This window comes from Tasmannia lanceolata, unplaced genomic scaffold (assembly GCF_043159265.1).
Source record: "Tasmannia lanceolata isolate RefF3 unplaced genomic scaffold, GAP_Taslan_0.1 ptg000019l, whole genome shotgun sequence".
NCBI classification, from domain to species: Eukaryota; Viridiplantae; Streptophyta; class Magnoliopsida; order Canellales; family Winteraceae; genus Tasmannia; species Tasmannia lanceolata.
Genome location: NW_027518696.1, coordinates 16,258,090 through 16,281,418, shown reverse-complemented (window position 1 = coordinate 16,281,418; position 23,329 = coordinate 16,258,090). Strand labels below are relative to the sequence as shown.

The window sequence follows — 23,329 nt, the reverse complement described above, 5'->3', positions numbered from 1 at the left end:
GGATTAACCTATGGAATTGGAGTCCTACCGGGAGCCGGAGAAGAGGAGGAGGAGGAGATCCCACCAGAGAAGAGGAGGTGGAGCCATGGAGGAGATGCCACCGGAGAAGGAAGAGGAGGAGATCCCACTGCCCGCCGGAGAAGGAGGAGTCATCGGAAGGAACTCAAAAGCATTGTTTGGGCAAAAATAAAAGTGGAAAACCTCAAAACTCTAGAAAGCAAATGCCCAAATAAAACTAGAAAATCTGAAAAGGGGGTGTTTTGAGTCTTTTGACTGTTTGTTTATCAAAATTACTAGAAAACCCCTTTAAGTCTTTTAAGTTTCCACCCTTAATACTTTGTCTTTTCCTGGGAATGATGTTTCCCTCCCCTTTCATATGAACTTGAAAATTTGAAATTGACAACCCATGGTTTTAATGAAAACCAGCCGTGGTTTTGCTCAAAAGTAGTTACTTGGTTTTAATGAAAACCAGCCCATGGTTTTAAGGAAACCATGTGGTTTTAGTCAAAAGTAGTCAAAAGCTGTTGAAAGGCAATGATGAGTGATACATTTTTTAATTCACTAAAAAAAATGATCATAGGAAGGGAACAGATGGGGACAAGTAAAATAGCATATGGCAATCCTCCCCATTCGGTTTTTCGGTTCTAACCGAATTATCTAACCGAATTATTTTAATAAAACCGACACCGAAACCGAAAACCGAAATTTATTAGTAATAGAAATCGAAACCGAACCGAATTACCATTTACCCGAACCGAAATAACCGACTGAATTCGGTTCGGTCGGTTATTTCGGTTATAACCGTATAGTGAACAACCCTATTTGCAGCTGGTTAAAATACGTAAAACAAGCCAAGTTCGTCCCAAATATCAAATCACAGTCGTGTGGAAAAGAAAAGAACATTTCAAGACTTCTCTATATATAAAGAGGAAAGTGTCTCTAGTGTCTCCCCTAGATAAGCTTATCTACTCCTCCCTTTAAAAAAACACAGTGGGCCCACGCTGTTTGGATGATCCAAAGCATTCATTTGATAGGTCCTAACATAGATAGGGTGTGCCCAAAAAATCTGCACCAAAGGGTCATCCTAGAACTTCATTTTGTTGGGCACACCGTGTCCAAAATGGACGCATATAAACGTATATGTGTCCATTCTGGGTACCACAAGGCACCACAAAACGAAGTTCTAGGATGACCCTTTGGTGCTGATTTTTTGGGCACACCCTATCTATGCTGATTTTTTGGGCACACCCTATCTATGTTAGGACCTATCAAATGAATGCTTTGGATCATCCAAACAGCGTGGGGCCACTGTGTTTTTTTAAAGGGAGGAGTAGATAAGCTTATCTAGGGGAGAGACTAGAGACACTTTCCTCATATATATAAATCATCTTCACTCTCAATAGTTCCTCTTTCCAGTGGTCTAGGGTTCTAGGGCTTCCACCTTTCCCTCTCCCAATCTCCTAACAATGGCGATTTCCTTCTCTGATCTCCATGCAGGAACCGGAATCAAATCCCTCAATGAATACCTTGAAGGAAAAACCTATGTCTCGGGGTAATTTCTACAATGCTCTCACTCTCTACTTTGACAGGTTAAAAGGTTTGTTTTCTTTTATTTTTCACATGAATTTCGGTTTACTGAGCTAAATATGGTGTTTTTTTTGTTTGTTTTTTTAAGATTCAATTTTATACTGATTTTATGTACTTTGTTGTTATTGTGGCTACTAGTAGAATTTTTGGTTGGTTTGAATAAATCTTAGATCTGCTATTCTCATTTGGCAAATCTCTATTTTTTTGCCTATGAATTTTGGTTTACTGAGCTAAGTATCTGTTCAAGTTCTCTTAAAGATTCAATTTTATACTGATTTTGTATTAGGGCCCGTTTGGATACCCCTTGGATTTGGATTTGGATTTGGATTTGGAGGTGAATTTGGATTTTTAAATCCAAATTCGGCGTTCGGCAAGCCTTTATAACATCTGGATTTGGATTTGAGTGAAATCCATAAGATTTACAAATTCCTCATGTTAGTGTAATTTTTTAGATTTATAAATCCTTTCCGCGAGAGGTTATTTATAAATCTAAATCTGACCCGTAGGGGTTAAAATGACCAATATATACCAAAGAATTGTTAAATGACTAAAGTACCCGCATGACATTAAAAAATATCAAAATACGTCGTATTAGGTAAAATGACTAGAAAACCCTAGGTCAGGCAAAATGACTGAAGTACCCCTATACCAGGTAAAAATGAAAATATATCCCCGAGTCGTGCAAAATGACTAAAATACCCTTATGACATAAAAATGATCAAAATAACCTCATATAGGGTAAAATGACTAGAATACCCCAAGATTATGGAAATTACCAAAATACCCCTATATCAAGTAAAAATGACCCATGGCTCATGAAAAATGACTAAAATAACTAAAAATACCCCCATGAGATAAAAATGATAAAAATATACCATATTAGGTAAAATGACTAGAATAACCCCGGGTCATGCAAAATGACCGGAATACACCTATACAGGTGAAAATGACCAAATATCCTGAGTCATGGAAAATGACTAAAACACCCTTATGACATAAAAAATGATCAAAACAGCCCCATATAGGGTAAAATGACTAGAATACCCCTAGATCATGGAAAATGGCTGAAATGGCCCTATATCAAGTATTTTAGGGCCTTAAGGTTTTGTTAGATTTCAAATTCAAATCCAAAGAGTATCCAAAAAAATAAAAAAATAAATTTAGATTTGAAATCCAAATCTATACGTGGTCATCCAAACGGCATTATTTATAAATTTGTGAATTTTAAAATTCTAGATTTAGAATCCATGGATTTTGGAAATCCAAATTCACCTCCAAATCAAAATCCAAGGGGTATCCAAACGAGCCCTTACTGTTTTGTTAATTTGGCTAGTAGTAGGATATTTTGTTGGTTTGAATAACTCACTAGATCTACTATTTTCATTCGGCAGATCTCTATTTTTCATAGGCCCTGTTCGTTTCAGATTGTGACAACCGATGGTGAGGGCCCCAATCGATTATTGGCCCAAAATTTAAAAGGTCCCGTTCGTTTAAGATTATGACAGTTGACTGTGAGTCCAAAACCAATTATTGGACTCAAAATTAAGTCTACTAATTGATTTTAGACTCATAATCGGTTGTCATAATCTTAAACGAACAGGGCATTAAGATTATAACAACCGATTTTGAGTCCAAAACCAATTATAGGACTCAAAATATTGTTTAATTCTTCAATAATTGGGTTTGGACTTACAATCACTTGTCATAATCTTAAACAAACAAGGCCTTATTCTTTTTTTTTACATTGAATTTTGTAATTGATATGGTGTCTGTTAAGTTAAGAATCACGTTGTTCTTCATCTGAGGACTTTCTTATATCTGTTATTGAATGGATGTTCAGAGATGAAATCACTAGAGATGATATCAAGGTTTTTGCGGCTGTTTTACGGAAGCCGGGTGGTGAGTTTCCGAATGCATGTAGTTGGTATGAAAGCGTTTCTTCACAGCTTGCTGCCAGGTTTGCGAGTTTGCTTATATTTCCCTCTATTATTGTCATGCAACCAGTTATTTTAGCAATTATGCATTGCTTGGAATTTCATTATTTGCATTTCAGTAAATTAGATTTTGATTCGCATTTTAGTAATTAATTGATTGCTTTTATAATTTTGTTGATTGTCACTGCAAGGACTGGCTTGTCATGATTTTGCGTTTCTTGTTTGCTGCTTCTATGCGTTCTTTTTTTATATTCTAATTTCCTTTTTATCACTTAGATGCCATATGACCTCTCGTGATTTTGACTTTGTTTCTTTTTAATGAAGTATGTGATCTCATCTCTTTATTTAACTTTTGCTTGGGCAATTGGAATTGTATTTGTTGATTGATGCTTATTGTAAAAGTTGGTTATATTTGTTGGCTGTTTTAACCAATAGAAAAGTGTAGCTTATCTCTCTCCCTCTCTCTTTATGATTGATGCTTTTCCTTTTATAATATCCATTTGTTATCCCTATTACAATTTTCTGTAACTTGATTTTTTTCACTCCCAATAACTGGTGTTGAGGTTTTAAACTCAGTGTTTTTTTTAGGGAAATGATATTTACGCCCCTTTTATCACCAGGGACACCCATTTGCCAGTGTACTTTGCAATCAAAGCCTCTCGATTTTTCTGACATAAAGTACATGAGCCCCCTTTTTGCCATTGATACACTGACGCTGGGTGTCCCTGGTGATGAAAAGGGGCGTAAATATCACTTCCCTTTTTTTTTATGGCAAACAGATAATACTAATAAAAAAGAGGGGGCCCGAGATGGACCACACCCAAAGGTACATGGAACAAGGACAAGAAAACAAAAAGAAAGAATAAAATGCAATATCACGGAGGGAGATAATCAAACCACTCCATCTCTGACCGCTCAACCCCAACCCTAGCCAGAGCATCCGCCTCCCCATTAGCAGATCGCCGCACATGATTAAGAACAAAAGATGAACCTGAAAATAGATCATCCATTTCATCAAACAAATGTGAAAATCTCCATGGGGGTGGCGTCTTACCCTTCAACCACTTAATCACGTCGAGTGAATCACCCTCCACAATAATACTATCCAACATTTCTCTGTTTAACCTCATCATACCAAAATAGACGGCCTTTACTTCGGCCTCCGAAGCATCACTTATCCCAATAGGGCCGGAATAAGCCCATTCGACAGCGCCACTATCATTCCGACATAAGCCGCCAACCCCGTCCTGTCCCGGATTGCCAAAACTTGACTCATCAAAGTTTAATTTAAGCATTCCAAAAGGTGGAGCCTCCCATCTATGATCAATCTGACGTCTCATCTCCCTACTAAAGCAAACTTCTCTCCAACCCTCCCATAGATCAAAGGCTTTAAACTCAATGTTACTTCCGATGACCCCTTTAATCAAGCATCTTCAAAACATAACAAAAGCAAGATGTGGAAAGGTAAAAGAAAAGTGAACCACCAATGATGTGAGAATAGAACCAGATAGACGTGTGGACAGACGTGGGGACAACTATGGAGGCCTAAACCTCATTAAAACATTGACCACTGACTGCCCTTCTCCATTTGGAAATGATGATTAAGGTTGCCAATTGACTGTGTTAGCTCCTTGGGCTGTCAAACAAGGCACCTGGAGGGTTGGGAATTGGCTGTGCTAGCTTGTTGAGCTCTTAAATAACGCTCACCTGAAGAGTTGGGCTTGGGTTGTAATGCCTTGTAGGCCAGGCTGGTCGCCAAGTTTCAGGCTTGCCATATGAACTCGTTGGACCTTGGCCTTACTCTTTATGTTTTGTTTGCTTGCTCAAAGGTAGCTGGGAGATTAGGAGAAGAAGAAGTCAAAGGGAAGTAGACAAGCATGGAAGATGGGAATAGCGGACTGAAGACCCACAGTTTTGGAATGACACCCTTCTCATTTGTCTTTTGTTGGGGACTTTCTCTCATAAAAGACAAACAAGGGGTGTGTTGAAGCAAACAGGGATTTGTCATTTTCTAAGGGTATTTATGTAATTGATATCTTGTTTACCTTTTAAGCAAGAATTCATATCCATTAGATCAAAGATAACATTTGTAGGGTGTGGATTAAGGGAAAGTTTCTTGGGTTTCTAGATATTTTTCACTGGGAGGAAAATATCTTGGAATATGTTTAGGATATTCTTAGTAACCCTAGCCTTAGATCCAGAAGATGAGATGGGTGGTCTTGATAAAAGGGAAGGAAGAAAATATCTTAAAGCATATTCCTAATTTCCTATAATATGCTAAGTTGGTTAGAGGGGGATCTAATCCTAACCATTAACAAAAGAAAAATTGAATGGCTTGGATCTAAGCCTAGATGGAAGATATTTCCATTCCTTCTGGGGCATTCCAAGGAATCTCAATCAAAGGAGGCTAGATTGATGGCTAGGATCTAAAGCACATGCTAGATGTTTTTTTGGACTTTTCCATAAAAAAGAAGAAAGGAATGGCTAAGATCTAATAGAAGAGAGAGAGGTAGTTGGTGAAGAAAAATCAAACGAATAAAAGGACAAAGGGTCTCTCGGCTATGGGGGATTTTTCTTGGGATTTTTCTTGCAAAAAAAAAAAAAAAACAGAGCATAGGGAAGGGGGAAATAGCAGAGAGAGGGAGAGAGAGAGAGAGAGAGAGATATCGGTTGAGAGGGAGAAGCTCTGGCCATTGCTTCTGATCCCATCGGCCACAACTTTCCTTGTGTCGGCCACTATGGCCACCGAACTCCATCTCTGACCATCCCGTTACCGGGGTGTCATTACCAAATTGGAAATTTGGATTTATATTTTAAAAATCATTAAAAGGCTTTGGAAAACACTTTTTGGAGAATTCTTACCCCCTGAAACATGTGTTTATTTTTCTCTTGAAATTGAAACGGAAATTCCCTAGAAAAATGCAAACAAAACCTGGAATTCAGTGATTCGGATGAAAGGGGTTGAAACGAAAATTCCCTAGAAAAATGCAAACAAAACCTGGAATTCAGTGATTCGGATGAAACAGGTGCCAATATCAAAACACGGTGTATTTTTTATTTTTTCTCTTTCTGGAAAAATGAAGGAGAAGATTGGGAATTTCAAATCTAGGGTGTAAATAGGAGTTCAGGGATCATCAGGGTTGTAAAATTTTTCAAAAAGCTTCGCAGGAGGGGATTTTTCCAATTGAAATGGTTCTTCTTGCACCCGGTAGATGTAGGAGTGTCATCACCAAAATAGAGGGTGGAAGAGAGAGAAAGAGAGAGAAAGAGAATAAGATAAGAATTTTCTCCTCTTCTTCCACCCAAATTCCACCAAAATGATGAAAGATGGGGAGAAGATTAGAGGAGGGAACATTGCCGCCACTTAGGTACCGCATATGAAAAAAAGGCAATTATGATGTCTGAAAGATTTTTGAGTCAAAGGGAGGTTCAACACAAAATGGCAACCAAACATGCGCTGGGCAGATTAGTGGAAGATCATTGGCGTTTCAAAAGTCGATGATCTCCTTGCTTTGAGCAACCAAACAGGGCATTAGGCTTAATGATCGCTTGGATTTATGTTAAGCGGATGGGTATAAGCACCACCCATTGACAATTTTGAAAAGGTGATTAGGTGCAGAAGCCTTTCTCCAAATAGAAATTGGGATCAAAGTTTGGTTCTCTGCAGTAGTCAAAACCCTCCTGTGCTTTTATTGGCTACCGTTTATTCTGGGTTTATACTTGGGAGTTGGGTCTATTAAAAGACTAGAATTATCTGTCTTTTTATATTTATTTGCCGTATTTTGGTGAATTTCATAAGTTCCCTTTATTTACTGCTCTTAATGCTATTTCTTTTTGTATTTGTTTATTTCATGATTCTGGTCAAATGGGAAGTTTTTAGTGCTGATAAATGACATACCATCTATTTAAGCGACTAGAATTATCTGTCTATTTCTATTTATTTGTCTTATTTTGGAGAATTTCATAAGTTCCCTTTATTTACTGCTCTTAATGCTATTTCTTTTTTTTATTTGTTTATTTCATGATTCTGGTCAAATGGCTGTGATGATGATAGATGTCATGCACCACTCTGAAGTTTTTAGTGCTGATAAATGACATACCCATCTATCTGAGCCTTATCCTCTTTATCTGGAAAGTAATTTATTTTGGTTTATGTGTTTCAGTTTTTTATGTAAAAATTGTTATCAGAGGTTAATGAATGATGTTTTCTATAATCTTTTGATATTTCGTTGGAGGTTTTTTTGTGCAAAATGGAAACTAACATGAGACTTTAATGGTTGATATTTTCTAAAATCTATTTGATTTGCTTCTATTTTTTTAAATCTTCTATTTAGAAATTAAGAAATTAATGGGCAGTGTTTTCTATTTTTTTTCCTCAGGTTAGGGTGAAGGTTACCCATCTAGGGTATTTTCTTCCCTTAGTAAAATTATGATCTGCTGTATGTTCTCTGTGTTTTTACAGTAGGTTTTAGGGCTGGGTCTTGTATCTTTCTTAGATTTGTTTAGGGTGTTTTAGGGAACTTTTAGGATTTTGATTCATCTTTTGAGATCAGTTATTTTTTAATTTTAGGAATTGTTGTTTGTTTTAGTTTTTTTTCTCTCACTAGGGTGAGAGTTTGGGTTGGTGGGCTTCTACCTTTTTGAGAAGCTGACAGCATTCTGTGATGTTTTGTATTGAAGGTTGGGTTTTTGTGTTAGGATTTGATAGTTTTTCTCTAGATCCATGACTATTTTTTTTCTCTTTATTCTTTTGCAATTATTTGTTGGAACTGAAATGGAGACTTAAAAGGCCAGATGATGTGGCCTTGTGAAGTTCAGCTATGATGCAGACTGTAATGCGCTATGCTGTGGGGATAAATTTGGTCTATTATGGTTCTTGTATCTTCATTTCAATTTATCTGCTTCTTTGAGAGTTGTATTATGTATAGATTTTACACAAAAAATTGATGTGTGAACATCTCTGCCATCCAATCGGTGGATGTGCCAACTGATCTCGACCATCCTATCAATGGTCTCTCTCGAAGCGCTAAACCTCCATAATTGCCTCTGTTCCATCGACCCTCATACCAATCGTCCTTTTCTTGTTAAAAGGGTTCATGCACAGGGATCTATTGAATGTGCTCTAATTATGGCTAGCACATTTTATAAACCAACTATAGATAATAGATTGAGTGAGGATCATCAAATTGTCCTTTCATGTTTAGAAAGAACAGTGGAAAAACACGATGCATTTTTTATGGAATCCTGATTAAGGCGGCTCTGCTTGAGATGGTGACTAATTATGCAAAGGGAGAACTGCATATTGATTTTGGCTTTAGTTTTGTAGTTCAAACAATAATTTAATCTCTTATCCTTTACTTGTCCTGGGAAACATAGTTAGGAAACTTGTGTTCACACTTCACATCACCAGCATATCACTAGGAATTCAGAAAATATATTGCGAGCCATTGTATTATTGGGCCATTTGATCCTCTTTTATCCTTTACTTGTCTAGGGAAAGATAGTTAGGAAACTTGTGTTCACATCACCAGCATATCACTAGGAATTCAGAAAGTATATTGCAAGCCATTGTATTATTGGGACATTTAATCCTCTTTTATCCTTTACTTGTCCAGGGAAACATAGTTAGGAAACTTGTGTTCACATCACCAGCATATCACCAGGAATTCAGAAAGTATACTGCAAGCCATTGTAATATTGGGGCATTTAATCCTCCGTTACTTTTTAGAATTATGAAGGTTGAATCAATTTTAGCTCAGGAAAAACATGTTAGATTGCCACCCTGTTCTATTGATTTTCTTACTAATTCCATTTTTGATGTGGACATATTTATTCCTTTTTTATTTTTCTATAGTTCTACGCTTATATGCTTGTTATCTATGGAGCCTTTAAGCACCACCATTATTCTGGATTCTCGTTGGTTTCCCCTTTTCCTCAAACCCCTATAAAAAGATTTGAATCGATGAGGCCTAACCACAAGGTCTGCACCTAGTTACCTTTTCCTTCTGTCATTCCCCTCCGTCATGACTACATTGGGATTTAAAAATCTCCTAGCTGAACAGGGCCATTAGGTATTAGGTAGTTATGTTTCCAAAATTTCATGTCGTACTTTTGATGCTTCATCTTTGCCCATTGGTTAAAAATCAGCACGACGGTGTTTATTTTATCTGTTTTCTTGAAGTACTCAAGATCACAAACCATACTTTCAAGAACCTTGTTATTTAGGCCCTCTAGCCCATTTGGAGAGTTGGGCCGATCCCTTTGGAGCATGTCACCCTATGCTATAATATGGCATATTTGCTAGAGAGAAACAGAAGAATCTTTGAAGACAAAGAAAAAAGCATCGCTAGGGTCATCTCAGAGATTAAGATCGATCTTATAGCTTGGGCAAAATCAATTAACTTGTTGACATATTACTCGGGGGGCATATATTTTGAGAAACTGGCAAGCAATGATCTGGGATAAAAAGAGTCAAACCTGCCCTTTACCTTCTTGGAAGCCGCCCTCTTGTGGTTGGCTTAAACTCAATTTTGATGGAAATGCAAAAGGCAAGCCGGTCCAGCAGGAATAGGAGGGCGCATCCATGAAGCAAGGGGCAATATCATTTTCTCATACTCCGACCCAATTGGGATATGCGAATCAAATGAGGTGGAAGCAAGAGCTTTATTGCATGGTCTCAAGTCGTATGTCACCTAGCATTTTGGTCCCTTATTAGTAGAGGGAGATTCGTTCAAAGTCATCTCTTGGGCGAGAGGAGATGCCCCGGGCCGTGGAAACTCTCTAGTGTCATCTTAGAAATTCGGGACTGTTGTAAGATAACAAGTTCAAATTTTTCGCTCATTTATAGGTCCGCCAACGAAAAAGCCGACGAGCTCGTCAGCTGTGTTGTGCAACGGTTTGGTAGAGGGAGTTTCAATTGTACCTCATGCCAGTTAGGATTTTACATTGAGGGGCTACTGTAAAGATCCTATATATGTACCTTCTCTAAGGATGGGGGGCACCTTGTCCCCTCTATTTGCCTGTACGCATTTTTTTACATTAATAAAGTCATCTTTATCAAATAAATAAATAAATAAATTAAGATGGTAAAATCAAATACATCTTTTGTTTCCTTCTGGTAACTCTTGATGACATTTCTAAAATCAGAGTGAAAATTTCTTACAATGCTCTTGTAAAATTGAAGAATTCATTGATGGTGTGCGGAGCAATTAGCGCATCACCATGATCAGTTACTATGGAAACACAATACGGCATCAGGGCACTTTAACATGCCATTAAGGCATTGCCAGCTTTTACTTCTTCACTTTGCTTGGAGATTTAACTTGATAGAGTTTTTATTGGTAAACTATACTCACAAATCTGGAGGCCAGTGTTCTTTCACGAAGTGAAGTGCAATTATTTGTCATGATCCCAGTGGCAGGGCCTCTTGAAGACTTGAACTGTTGAAGAGTTTCTAAATATCATTTTTACCCTCTGTCCATGTTTTTTTTAGATGAAATGTAATATCGTATTTCTTCTCCTTTCTAGTTGCACATAATTCTTTCTTTTTTTTAAATAACCTGTCAGCCAGGCCACCTAGAAATGCATAAAAATTTCTTTAAATGTGACTATTCTTTTTTCTTATTGACTTGCTCGGTGTCTGCTGGTATTCACCATCTGCTTCGTATCTCTGTTAGTAATTGCCTCTCATTGCACCTATATACAATACTACCCTTGGCATTGCCCGTATTCCTAAGTGCATTTTATTTCATGCTTCGTTCTCTTAAATTTCCTCTCTGTGAATATAGGTTCATAGTTCTTTCTAGTGATGCTTCTTTTCCATCTTTTCAAGTTCCGAGTCCCTTATATTATTTTTTCAGGTTCCCTGGTGAAGCTGTTGGCGTGATAATTGCTGGCCAAGCTGCTCCCCCTGCATCTGCCCCAGCTGAGGAAGCTACAAAGGTCTGCACAGTTCTTTTTAATTCTTTTTGATGATTGTTACATAGCTTACATGGGCATCACAGTAAGGGCTTATCTACTGAAGTATTTGTTTAAGATGAAGGCACAATTTGTGATTTCCTGTGTGGGCCTCTTTAATTTTGAAATTTCCCCATATATATATATATATGAGAAAACGGTTTCTACACACAAGTGTAGATAAGTTATCTACACACCATCTTAAAATACAGTGGAGGGCATATTGTTTGGGTGATCCAAACCATTCATTTGATTGGCCCTCACATAGATAGGGTGTCCACAAAAAATCAGCTCCATAGGATCATCTCAACCCTACGATTTGTGGAGGAAATGGACGTGTATAAACCTTCACAAATCTGTCCATTTTTTGCCTCCACGGTTCGGAGGGTTAGGATGATCCTATGGAGCTGATTTTTTGTGGACACCCTATCTATGTGAGGGCCAATCAAATGAATGCTTTGGATCACCCAAACAATGCGGATCACCCAAACAATGTGGGCCTCCACTGTACTTTCCTCATATATATATATATATATATATATATATATATATATATATATATATGAGGGAACATTTCCTACACACTTGTGTAGGTAAGTTACCTACGCACTACCTTAAAATACAGTGGGGCCCACATTGTTTGGGTGATCCAAACAATTCATTTGAATGGTCCTCACATAGATAGGGTGTCCACAAAAAATCAGATCCATAGGATCATCCCAACCCTACGATTTGTGGAGGTAAAATGGACGTGTATAAACTTTCATAAATTAGTCCATTTTTTGCCTCCATAGTTTGAATGGTTAGGATGATCCTATGGATCTGATTTTTTGTGGACACCCTATCTAAGTGAGGATCATTCAAATGAATGGTTTGGATCACCCAAACAATGTGGGCCCCCACTGTATTTTAAGCTAGTGTGTAGGTAACTTACCTACACAAGTGTGTAGGAAATGTTCTCTCTCTCTCTCTCTCTCTCTATATATATATATATATATATATATATATATATATATATGAGAAAACGGTTCCTACACATATGTGTAGATAAGTTATCTACACACTAGCTTAAAATACAGTGGGGGCCACATTATTTGGGTGATCCAAACCATTCATTTTTAAGGCCCTCACATAGATAGGGTGTCCACAAAAAATCAGATCCATAGGATCGTCCTAACCATTCGAACTGTGGAGGCAAAAAATGGACTAATTTGTGAAGGTTTAAAGACATCCATTTTACCTCCACAAATCGTAGGGTTGGGATGATCCTATGGATCTGATTTTTTGTAGACAGCCTATCTATGTGAGGGCCTTTAAAATGGATGGCTTGGATCACCCAAACAATGTGGGCCCCCACTGTATTTAAAGCTAGTGTGTAGAGAACTCTCTACACATATGTGTAGGAACCGTTCTCTCTCTCTCTCTCTCTCCTAGGGAAAAGTGAGTGTATTCGGTCGAGTAGATAAGCTTATCTACTCGGTCGGCTAAAAACAGTGGGGGCCAACATTTTTTGGGTGATCCAAACCATTCATTTGAAAGGTCATTACCTAGATAGGGTGTCCACAAAAAATCAGCCCCATAGGATCATCCTAACCCATCCAACAGTGTAGGGAAAAATGGGCAGAGTTGTGGACAAGCTGTGTGTGTCCATTTTTCCCCATTTTTCCCTCCACATTTGGATGGGTTAGGATGTGTGTCTGTCCATTTTCACCCATTTCCCCCTCCACATTTGGATGGGTTAGGATGATCCTATGGATCTGATTTTTTGTGGACACACTGTGTAGGTAAGGGCCTTTCAAATGAATGGTTTGGATCACCCAAACAATGTGGGCCCCCACTGTTTTTAGTTTGACCAAGTAGATAAGCTTATCTACTCGACCGACTACGGTCACTTTTCCGATATATATATATATATATATATATATATATATATATATATATATATATATATATATATATATATATATATAGTAAAAATTCAATACGTGTGATTTTATTTCTTGACCAAATGTCAAATTCTTAAAGCTCATACAACACACAGGAACTTGGCATCAAGAAGTGTGAGTATTTCCGTTGGTGTCAAAATGATGTTGACGACAACGAATTTTGTTTGAGGAGGGACAACATGATTGCAAATCAACGTCTGCAAAGGTTGGAGAGCGAGGTTGCCGTATTGAAGGTGTTGGTGCAACAGGGACGTGAAGCCATTAAAGTGGTCGAGAATGAAGCTGAGTGGATTAAAGTTATGGGTGTTGTGGTTTTTTTCCTTATTTTTTTTATTTTTTATGAATGTAGCACTAAGTGACGTGGGAAGAATGAAAGAGTCTCAATCATATTGTAACAGACATCATCTCTTGTAATGCTTTGCTTGTATAGTTGTAAGCTTCATATGCTTTCGCCATGGTTGCACTTGTAAATGCTTTAACCACAATCCAATGCTTTGAGACCTCCAGCTTTGCCACTTTGTGAAGCTTTTTGCATATGTAAATCTACCTGGTCAGCGAGGAGAGTCACATTTGAACCACCTGCCAGTGCAACGATTCTGAATTTATCTGGGTTCTCAGCCATAATATCCTTGTTTGCGATACTAAGCTTGGAACCAACTCTGCCCTCTCTTTAGTATCACAAACAAGGACCCAAGCAGTTCTCACTTTAAATGATCATGAGTTGGACACACACCAAATGATACTCCCACCCCCTTGGCAATTTTCAGAAAAAAACAGACAGAAGAAAAGAGAGTGGAAATGTAGTCATTTAGGGATATGAGAAAAGGGGGTGGAAACGGTGGAAAAGGGAGCGGAAACATCATTTCCCATTAACTGTATAGTGATTAATGGCAAACCTTGTGACTATGCTATTCAAAGACCCCACCATATCCTCAGTACTAAGTCTCAAAAGTATAAAGCAACGGATGAGGGACTTGCGAGGATATCCAGTGTATGTAGATACTGAAAGATTTAGCTCCTAATTCTTCACCCTCATCTGTATTAAATTATTTTCGATAGCCAAATGGTCTTAAAAGAGTTAGCTCCTAATTCTTCTAATTTGCCTCACTAGAAATTGGTGATTATTTTATTGATCTCTGTAATAACTGCCTTGAGAGGGTTGATGGCCAATACCAAGAACATAGAAATGGAGAAAAGAACCAAATTCTCTTACGCATACTTGACAATAGTTTAGCCTTGCAACCATCAGTTTTTTCTAAATTTTGTTGATCAACTTGTCAAAGAAATCAATCCTCATTCTTCCTTCGAATATAGTAGCTCCCAAATGGGATATAGGACAAGTTTTGCATTCAAATACCACAGTGCTCTCAACTAATTGCTACCTAGTTTAATTGATTTTTCTGGAACAAATAAAGCAACTCTTTGTTTTGTTGATTCTCTGGCCCAAGGCATTCTCATCCCAGTTTCGAAATCTCATCATAACATCTAAGTGGATTTATGACCAATTGGTATAAATAATAGCATCATCAGTAAAAAGATTAGTGATAGGGATGGCCCCCTAGCAAGACAGTATGGTATGAAATTCCTTTGAATCACCCACAAAAAACACATGATTTCTATTCTTTACCTCAATCTGACTAAAACCAGGAACTTTAATCACCTTCCCTTCCTTCATCTTCTTCCTCACACGTGCAACATCATCCCATTTCCCACGTGTCGCATACACATTGGAGTGGACCCCGATCCGAGAGAGGCGGGGGACGAGCCCCCACGAAGACAGAAGTCTCCCTCTCTACGAATCATCCACGTGAATGGAGAGCTCTACCAAGGAACTCTCGTAAGAAGTGCCCCTCACAGCATGAGTGGCGATACAAAGGGAGATACCTCTCGATTCGGGGACTAGCCCGGATTCGAGGCGTATCTTAAACAAAGAAGAGTCGCCATCCAAAGAAGTGGGCCCTGGATCCCATACTATGCTCTGTTGCAACGGATAACCAGAGATATAAAAAGAAGGTTCGTGCCTGGTTACGAATTTGGAAGGTCCAAAGAGCACCTCATCTGCCCAAGTGCAAACACCTGGTCTCTTATGCCATTTACTTATTGATTTTGAAGAGTTTTGGGCGAAAGTCATATGAAATGGGAACGAATACCTCCAAGAAGACGTCTATCTAATCATGCACGTCTCGGAGATGAAAAGTAAGCACACATAAAAGAAATGAAATAAGTGTCACCTGAGAATAACTAGGTTATGAATGTCATACCTAATTGGTATCTAAGTTCTGGTGTCCAAACACATGCATGCTACAGCTAAAAGTATAGGATCTGTACATGAAAGTAAGAAAACATAGCAAAACACACAACACAAATCAATTCTATACATGACTGGACAAGACAAATCCTAAAACTCTAATGCATGACTTGACTCGGACCAGAATGGCCATCCACTCTGGCTGCACTACGTATCCCGGCCTCGGGAAGAATCGGAGTCAACGTAGTTCGATGACCTATTCTAAACTACGATGCCTAACCATCTAGAACCGCTATCCTAGACTCGATCCACTAGACTCGATTGATTTTTAAAGTTTTTTTGTACGATTGCTTAAATTCAAGTGAATTGTAAGTTTTATGACTCTCTATATGCCCTAACTAATGCAAGTTGATTAGCCTTAAGCTAATGCAGGTAGGCCCTACATCTTATGTGTAACTAGGCTGTGCAACCTAATAAAAATCATGGGCTGACTATATGCTTCATAGTCTAGCTATCGATTCTACTAAATGTCTAACCGATCAACTCGAGGCCTCCTAACTCTAGCGACACTCACACGACAGGACACACCATATCAATACAAATCAGGACAGTCTCCTAACTCTAAAACACCCAAAATATCTAGGACAGACTCCTAACTCTAGGGGAAGATATTTTTTGAAAAGGTTTTGAAGAATTTTTGTATTTTTGGAAGATTTGAAATGCTTATTTTGAAAGGTTTGGTTGGACCTGGGATGTGGATCCCAAGCTGCACTACGTACCCTATGGAAAGGGATCAAGCCAACGTAGTTCGGAATAGATTTTCCTAACTACTCTGAATGACTCAAGACTTTTGAAATTTTTAGATTTTTAGATGTTTTTGAAGTGTTTTTGATACAAGAGAACAGAATCCTATCATCATAAGGGTAGGACAGACTCCTGATATCCCGCAAAGGTTGGACAGCATCCTATGCTTTGCGGGGGAAAAAGACAGAATCACGACTCTTCAAGGGTTGGACAGCATCATATACCTTGCAAGAGTGGATAAAAACACATGATATGATTAGAGGTTGGAAAGAATCCTAACCCCTATGATGATAGGACAGACTCCTGAAAGATTGACTCTCTAACTAAAGACAGACTCTCTATCTAAAAACTGACTCATATACGAAAGGACTGACTCCTAGTGCACAACCCTAAGAGGGGAGTTGTAATGAGACTAGGTTAGTCTCCTAAAAGAAATGGAGATAAAGAAGGGTGCTAGTGAGACTGGAAAAGTCTCCTAGAAGAGAGAACACTATGACCAAAGAGACAAAGCCTGTCTCCAGAAGATTTGACCTCTCTGCTGAGACATAGCTTGTCTCCCTAAAGATGTGACTTTCTATGAGACAAAGCATGTCTCTCTAAAGGGTGTGATATTTTTACACAAGACATAGCTTGTCTCCTAAAAAGGTTTGATTTTCTGTTGAGACATAGCTTGTCTCCCTAAAAGGTGGGCTCTAGATGACTCTTTCATTGCCCTTGCAATGAATGGGCTTCTAATATTCAAGGTTCTTGTCTAAAAGACTAGGTTAGTCTTATAACAAAAGAGGGGAGAGTTATTTGGATTGAGCAAGTACCATAAGGATGGGCTTGGGCTAGCGCCTTCATCGCCCTTTCACAATGAGAAAGGGACAATGACTCAATTATATCTAAAAAAAACTAAGAAAAGCCTATATACAAAGAGAGAGAAGGGAGAGCTATAAGGACTAAGCAAGCCCCCTAAAAGATGGGCTTTTACAATCTAAGGTATTTGAAAGAAGAAAATATCTCTACCTAAAGAAGAGAAAAGGAGAGGGAAGAGATCAGAGAATGGGCTTGGGCTAACGCCTTCATCGCCTTAACTATCTTACCTTAGGAAATTATAAACAATTGCGTAAGAATTTCAACTGCAATGGGACATACAAGCTAATCTGATACGATCATTATTAACACACATCCATGAGTTTATAGACTAATTCCATTTGTCTTTAATTAAGGCAATCTCAAATTTTCATCCAATTTTTATGAAAACAGTTCATGCGCTGAGCAAAGTATGATTCACAACTAGAGAGAGTACAACCTATAAGAGCAGCAATTTCATAGTGATGGACATCAAATATGTGCTCTTTCACCCAACCAAGATCGCAACTATAAAGCATAGAAACTATAGTATAGAAGTTATGCAGTGATGGACAACAGATATGACAAAACAACCAGTTGCATCATTTCTTTGTAAAACTTGGACATGCAATTATCAGAACATAGTGGGACCAAATAGAAAATGATATCTGCACAACCATGTTTTGATATCTCATTCCTAGAATATAAAGGGCTGCTATTATTGAAATGCCATGAGGATTGCCAATACTAAAATAAATGAATTCCTTCCATTACAAAGTTTACCATTTCCTTGAAGTTCAAATACTAGAATGAGGGCTGACCAATATCACAGCAACATTGACAACCCATTCTATCATAGCTGAGGCAATAAGTGTTAAAAATCATGAATTGTACAATGCTAAAACAAGTGCCCAGTTCATGAACTGAAATAATGCAAACCAGCTAAACTACGAATGGATGAACTGATCTTATGGCGCACAGAACATGGACTGAATTGTACAAAATTGGGGCTGGATTGTACAAAAACTGGGGTTGAAACTGGGCTGAATTGGGCAAAATAGGTGCTAAATCATAGGCTAGATTTATGCCAAAACATGAGGTGATTCATTCAAGCAAGGATCAAGACAATGAAGTCCATACATCCGTGGGACAGAAACTATGCAGTGATGAGCATCAATCATATGCACTTTAAGTCATCTAAAATCACAACTCCAAAGCATACAAGCTGTAGAACAGCAACTATACTGTGCTAGGAAACAACATATACTTCTATCCCATCCCAGAACACTTAACCTGTTAGGATAGCACTTAAACAATGTTAAACAACCATTATGCTTCTATCCAGGTCCAAAGTCTTAACAATTAAGTGCATAGGCTAGTGAAGCAGCAGCCATGTGCTTGAATCAATCTAAAAGTCTCAAAATGTGAAATGCATAAGCACAAAGAGCAGCTATGGTCATTACCCTGTCCAAAGAACAGTATAGGGGTTGCTATCAATACCAAAAGTGAAATCCAAGCAATAATGTAGCTGGGACCCAATTACTATTTCAATAAGTAAGGGGAAATGAACTTCAAACTTCACAAGGCAACACATTTTTTTTACAACATCTAAAATCCAGTAATAGGGACCGAAAGCAAGAAACATATTACATAAATAAACAGCAACTCTAATCATTAAAGGCATAACAACCTGATAGATTTAATCATGTTCATTATGAGTTAGTTGTGCTATCTTGATCAGAAGAATATGATATCTGCACATCATCAATTAGATAAATTAAGAAACATCAAATAGACTATGCATTCCAAGAATCAATAGTTTTAAATGTAAGGTTGAATCTTTGATGAGATCGAAACTCAAAATCATTCACACTTGAGAGCTAAAATCTCAGCTATTTTGCTATGCAAATATCTAAACAACCAAAACTTGCATATACCATAAAATCATCAGACTACATACCTAGGAAAACTTACCAAGAGTTAACATAGAAACTACTGTAAATCACAATCGTATACTATCAACCAGATCTCAATCGATGAAACTTTGTAAAAACGCATCTACAACCTCACCATAAGCATATCATAAGATAGAAACTTCTAAAAAACAAAACGTGTAAAATTACCTCAGCAAATGAATAAACGTTCAAATTCAAATCAAGATCTAGCGGAGATGATTAGATGGAGGAGAGACTAAGATTAGGAAATCAAGATTTATAGGGGCAGATTTATAGAAAAATGATGAATCTCGGAGAAAATGAAAGGTTAGCCGGAGTAGATGAGCGGATTCCTGCAAAACCGTCGGAATCAATGTAGATTTGAGATGGATCTAAGGAGAAAGGAGTAGATCTAGGGTTTAAAAAAATGAAATGGATCAACAGTTAGGGTTTGGATGAAGAAAAGGGGTTTAAAGAAGAGAAAAATGATCAAGATTGACAAGGTGAGGGTTTGCAAAGGTAGTAGAAATGAAGGAGGGTTGGTCGGAACTTAAGCTCATCGGAGATTCGCCGGAGAAGATCACTGGCCAAAGAGGAAATCGGTGAAAAAGAATTTAGGGGTTTGAACATTGAGAGAAGAATAAAAAGAAGAGAACTAAATAGAGCTTGAACTTGCCGGAGATGATTAGCCGGCCAAACATTAGCCGGAGAGACGATCGGAGAAGATGATCGAAGCAAAATGGGGTTCTCTCTCTCTCGCTCTCTGCTTCTCTCTTCTCTGTTACGAAAGATCAGATTCCCTTTTAAATTTTTTATTTTATTTTATAGGTAATATGGGGTGCTGATATTGGCACTCCAAAAAATGATGGGCGCGTGGTTGCGCGAATTTTGATGGGCGCACCTTTGGATCGTGTCCAATTCGGCCAATGCACGCACCGTTCCAGGATAAATCACCCCCTTTTCTGGTTTACACTACAGTTCCCACTCGGCTCGTTCGCTAGGTAAACGCGCTCGGATTTCGACAAAATTTTGTAGGGACCTAGCTGGGACCCTAACCTAGCCTAGTAAGAAAATTGGGGTCCTATCTCATTCATTTGATGGGGTTTTGCTCAAACTTGGAGGGTTTAGGGCACGGTCAAAATGGGGTGTCTACAATTGGCCAAAAATGTTTACATTGAAAATCCCAAAAATTGGGTACAATTGCATACATAATTTTAAAAAAAACAACCACTGTAGTTGAACAGTTGTATGGATTAACTTCCCAATTGTAGGTTCCAAACACCATTTGAACCGTTGTAGGTTCCAAATAGCAGGTGAACAAAAAAATATCTGCACCAAAGCTTCAGTGACCAATTTCCGACCTCTTCTACTGACCTGCATCAAATGCATGATTAAAATTCATCAGTGGTACAAAAAAATCTATTAAAAGTGAAACAAGAATAGCACACAGATAAAAAAAGGATGGCCAATCATTTTGCACGAGTTTTAATTAAAAAGAATAGAGGCATTATGATTGTTTTAATAAATCTATTAGAAGTAGATTTGATTGTAAACACTTACTTAGTGCACTCCAACGGTGGTCCTCCTCCTCGCCAACTCTAACCTCTTCCTACACAACCTTCGTTGTAGTCATCTATATGAGAAACATATTATAAACCTTCCAATTTGGAAAAAATTATTACAAACACATTGAGATTTAAAAACATACCTCTTCCTCGGGTATGTTTTTGCACGTGGTCGCATAATGGCCTTTTTCTCCACATTTTTTACACGTCCTTTGCTGCTTGGGTTGAGATTGAGAGGCCTCTAATGGAGATTTAAACCTTGTAGCATTTTTTGGCCGACCCTTGGTTCTCACAACTTGAGGGTCGTGAATATGTATCTCGAGAAGATAGTTGGATTGTACTTGACTGCCACTGCTTTCCAAGACACTCTCCTTGTCTTTCTTTGCTTCTTCGCATTCCGCCACCCACACATTCAAGTCTTCTTTCATCTTCTTCAAAATACTCTTCTTTATCGGGTGTTCATCTAGTACTTTATGAACCCTTGATGTAATGCACCATCTCTCAAATGAAGTTACTTCGTCACTATCTCCTATGCTTGTAGATGCGAAACTATTCACTTGATATCTCGCCCCAATAGTCCACCTATTTAAGAGATATCGCTCTGGAATAGAACCTAAACGCCTCATATCCATTATGTGAAGTATGTGTCTACATAGAATCCCTGCGGTCTCAAACATCGTACACTCACATGTAGCATTAACACCTTCCGATACATCATATATAACCTTGTAACTCTTCCATTTCTCCTCATTACGCATTCTTACCTTGTATTCAGTGACGTTCCCATTCTCACTCTCCTTGTCCTCCCAACAATCAATACTCGCTAGAAATTGAAGTTGGAACAAGTCAAGAATTTTCCTAGTATAACACTTTGCAGCATCTGCTTCCAATGTGCTCTTTGTCTTCAATACTGCATGTGATGATTTAGTCCTCCAATCCTCTTCAGCTTCTTTTTTTCGCCGATTCACAAGTGCCTTTTCATATTGTACCACAAATTCTTCTAAAGTGGTACTTTGCTTAACAAATCCATCGAAGAAAGCATTAATGCTTTCACTTTGTGAACTTGAAGTCATTCCAGCTGTGAATGTAAGCAGGAACCCAGTGCATTCGTAAATCCCACATCTTACATAACCAATGTCTTTCATCTAAATTATATTTCTCCACCAACGCTCCCCATTCCTTCTCACTGTCGGCTTTGTGTTTCCTATAAAACCAATGGTTGTATTCCTTATAAAACTGACTAGTTGCATCTCGCATGCCTGGAACATGCTCAACTAGATGCCTACTAATGTGCCAAGAGCAAAAGCGATGGCGTGTATTTGTAAAAACATGCATAATCGCATTTCTCATCGCCCCATCCATATCAGTTATTATACACCCTGGAGCTTTGTCAAACATGCATTTTAACCACTATCGAAACAACCAAGTGAATGTCTCATCCGTCTCATCTGCTAGGAGGACACAACCAAAAAGTATAGACTGTTTGTGGTGGTTTACGCCGGTAAATGGTGCAAACGGCATCCTATACATGTTCGTCTTATAAGTGACGTCAAAAACAATTACGTCGCTAAAGGTTAGGTATGCCTCTCTGGCCCTCGAATCCGCCCAAAACATCGATCTCAGGTTTCCATCAACATCTATCTCCATGGCAAACTCAAAATTCGGATCTTCCGCTCGTTTCTGTTGGAACTGATTAGCTACTGTGGCAGCTTCTCGTCCCATGTTGTTAGCCCTATGTGCTCTCAAATGAGACGACACTTGATCTGGTGTGAGAGCACTAGATGAACCATCATTTGAAGCGTTAATTGCCCTTGCAATGCCAGAAGGACCAAACCCATCACTGTGCATTTTATCCATCAAGGTTTTACATGAGGCTTTCTTATGTAATGTATTATGTGAATGATGCAATCGTGTCTTCAATGGAGATGTAAGATCATGGCAATGTTCTTCCACATAAATTCTAACTTCCCATTTATTCTCTTTTGTCAAATTGATCTCCATCTTTGCCTCGCAACCCTCTCTTGTTTCACGACGCCGCTTCACATCCATCCCAATCTGTCTCTTATCATTAGGATTTCTCAATCCCTCTTTATCACATACATAACTCTTCCTTATAGGTTCACCTGTTTTGATCGACCTATTGGTCCTGCCTTTTCGAATTCCAAAACCTGTAGTCAACGCATATGAGTTATAGAATGCATAGGCATCTTCACAATGATCAAAAAGCTGGCCTTCAAAAGGTTTGCTAGCTAAAACACTCGCCGCATCATCCTTATTAGGCTTTTCTGAGGTACCAGTACCGCTCTCGTCATTATCAACCCAACCCAGCGGTTCCTCTTCATCACCCATTTCTAATCTATTTCCCTCATCAACACATAACCTATCTGCTTGCGACAATGTATCATCAGCCATAATTAATCTATTTTCATCAACCTCCACAATAGACAGCCCCAACGGATCCATATACTATAAAGGAGGATAAAAAAACCTGAAGATGCAAGTGATCGACCATACAAACCCA

The 23,329-nt window shown here is 38.3% G+C and overlaps 1 protein-coding gene and 1 non-coding gene across 3 annotated transcripts in view; both read left to right on the top strand.

The window, feature by feature from the left end:
* Positions 1-1,392: 1,392 nt before the first annotated feature.
* The window catches only part of LOC143852996 (elongation factor 1-beta 1-like), a 31,114-nt gene continuing 9,177 nt past the window's right edge, over positions 1,393-23,329 (top strand). The window contains exons 1-4 of one of the 2 annotated variants that reach the window (XM_077362688.1): positions 1,395-1,552; positions 3,428-3,544; positions 11,381-11,462; positions 13,519-13,878. In XM_077362688.1, the coding sequence (XP_077218803.1) occupies positions 1,467-1,552; positions 3,428-3,544; positions 11,381-11,462; positions 13,519-13,782 (549 nt within the window). In that variant the 5' untranslated portion in view covers positions 1,395-1,466 and the 3' untranslated portion in view covers positions 13,783-13,878. Of the gene's footprint in view, positions 1,553-3,427; positions 3,545-11,380; positions 11,472-13,518; positions 13,879-23,329 lie in introns of those variants that run through there. The other variant, XM_077362689.1, reaches the window with a different exon arrangement.
* Positions 7,558-7,637, top strand: LOC143853565 (small nucleolar RNA Z221/R21b). The gene has a single exon (XR_013237182.1). It is a non-coding gene; the product is annotated as a small nucleolar RNA Z221/R21b (small nucleolar RNA).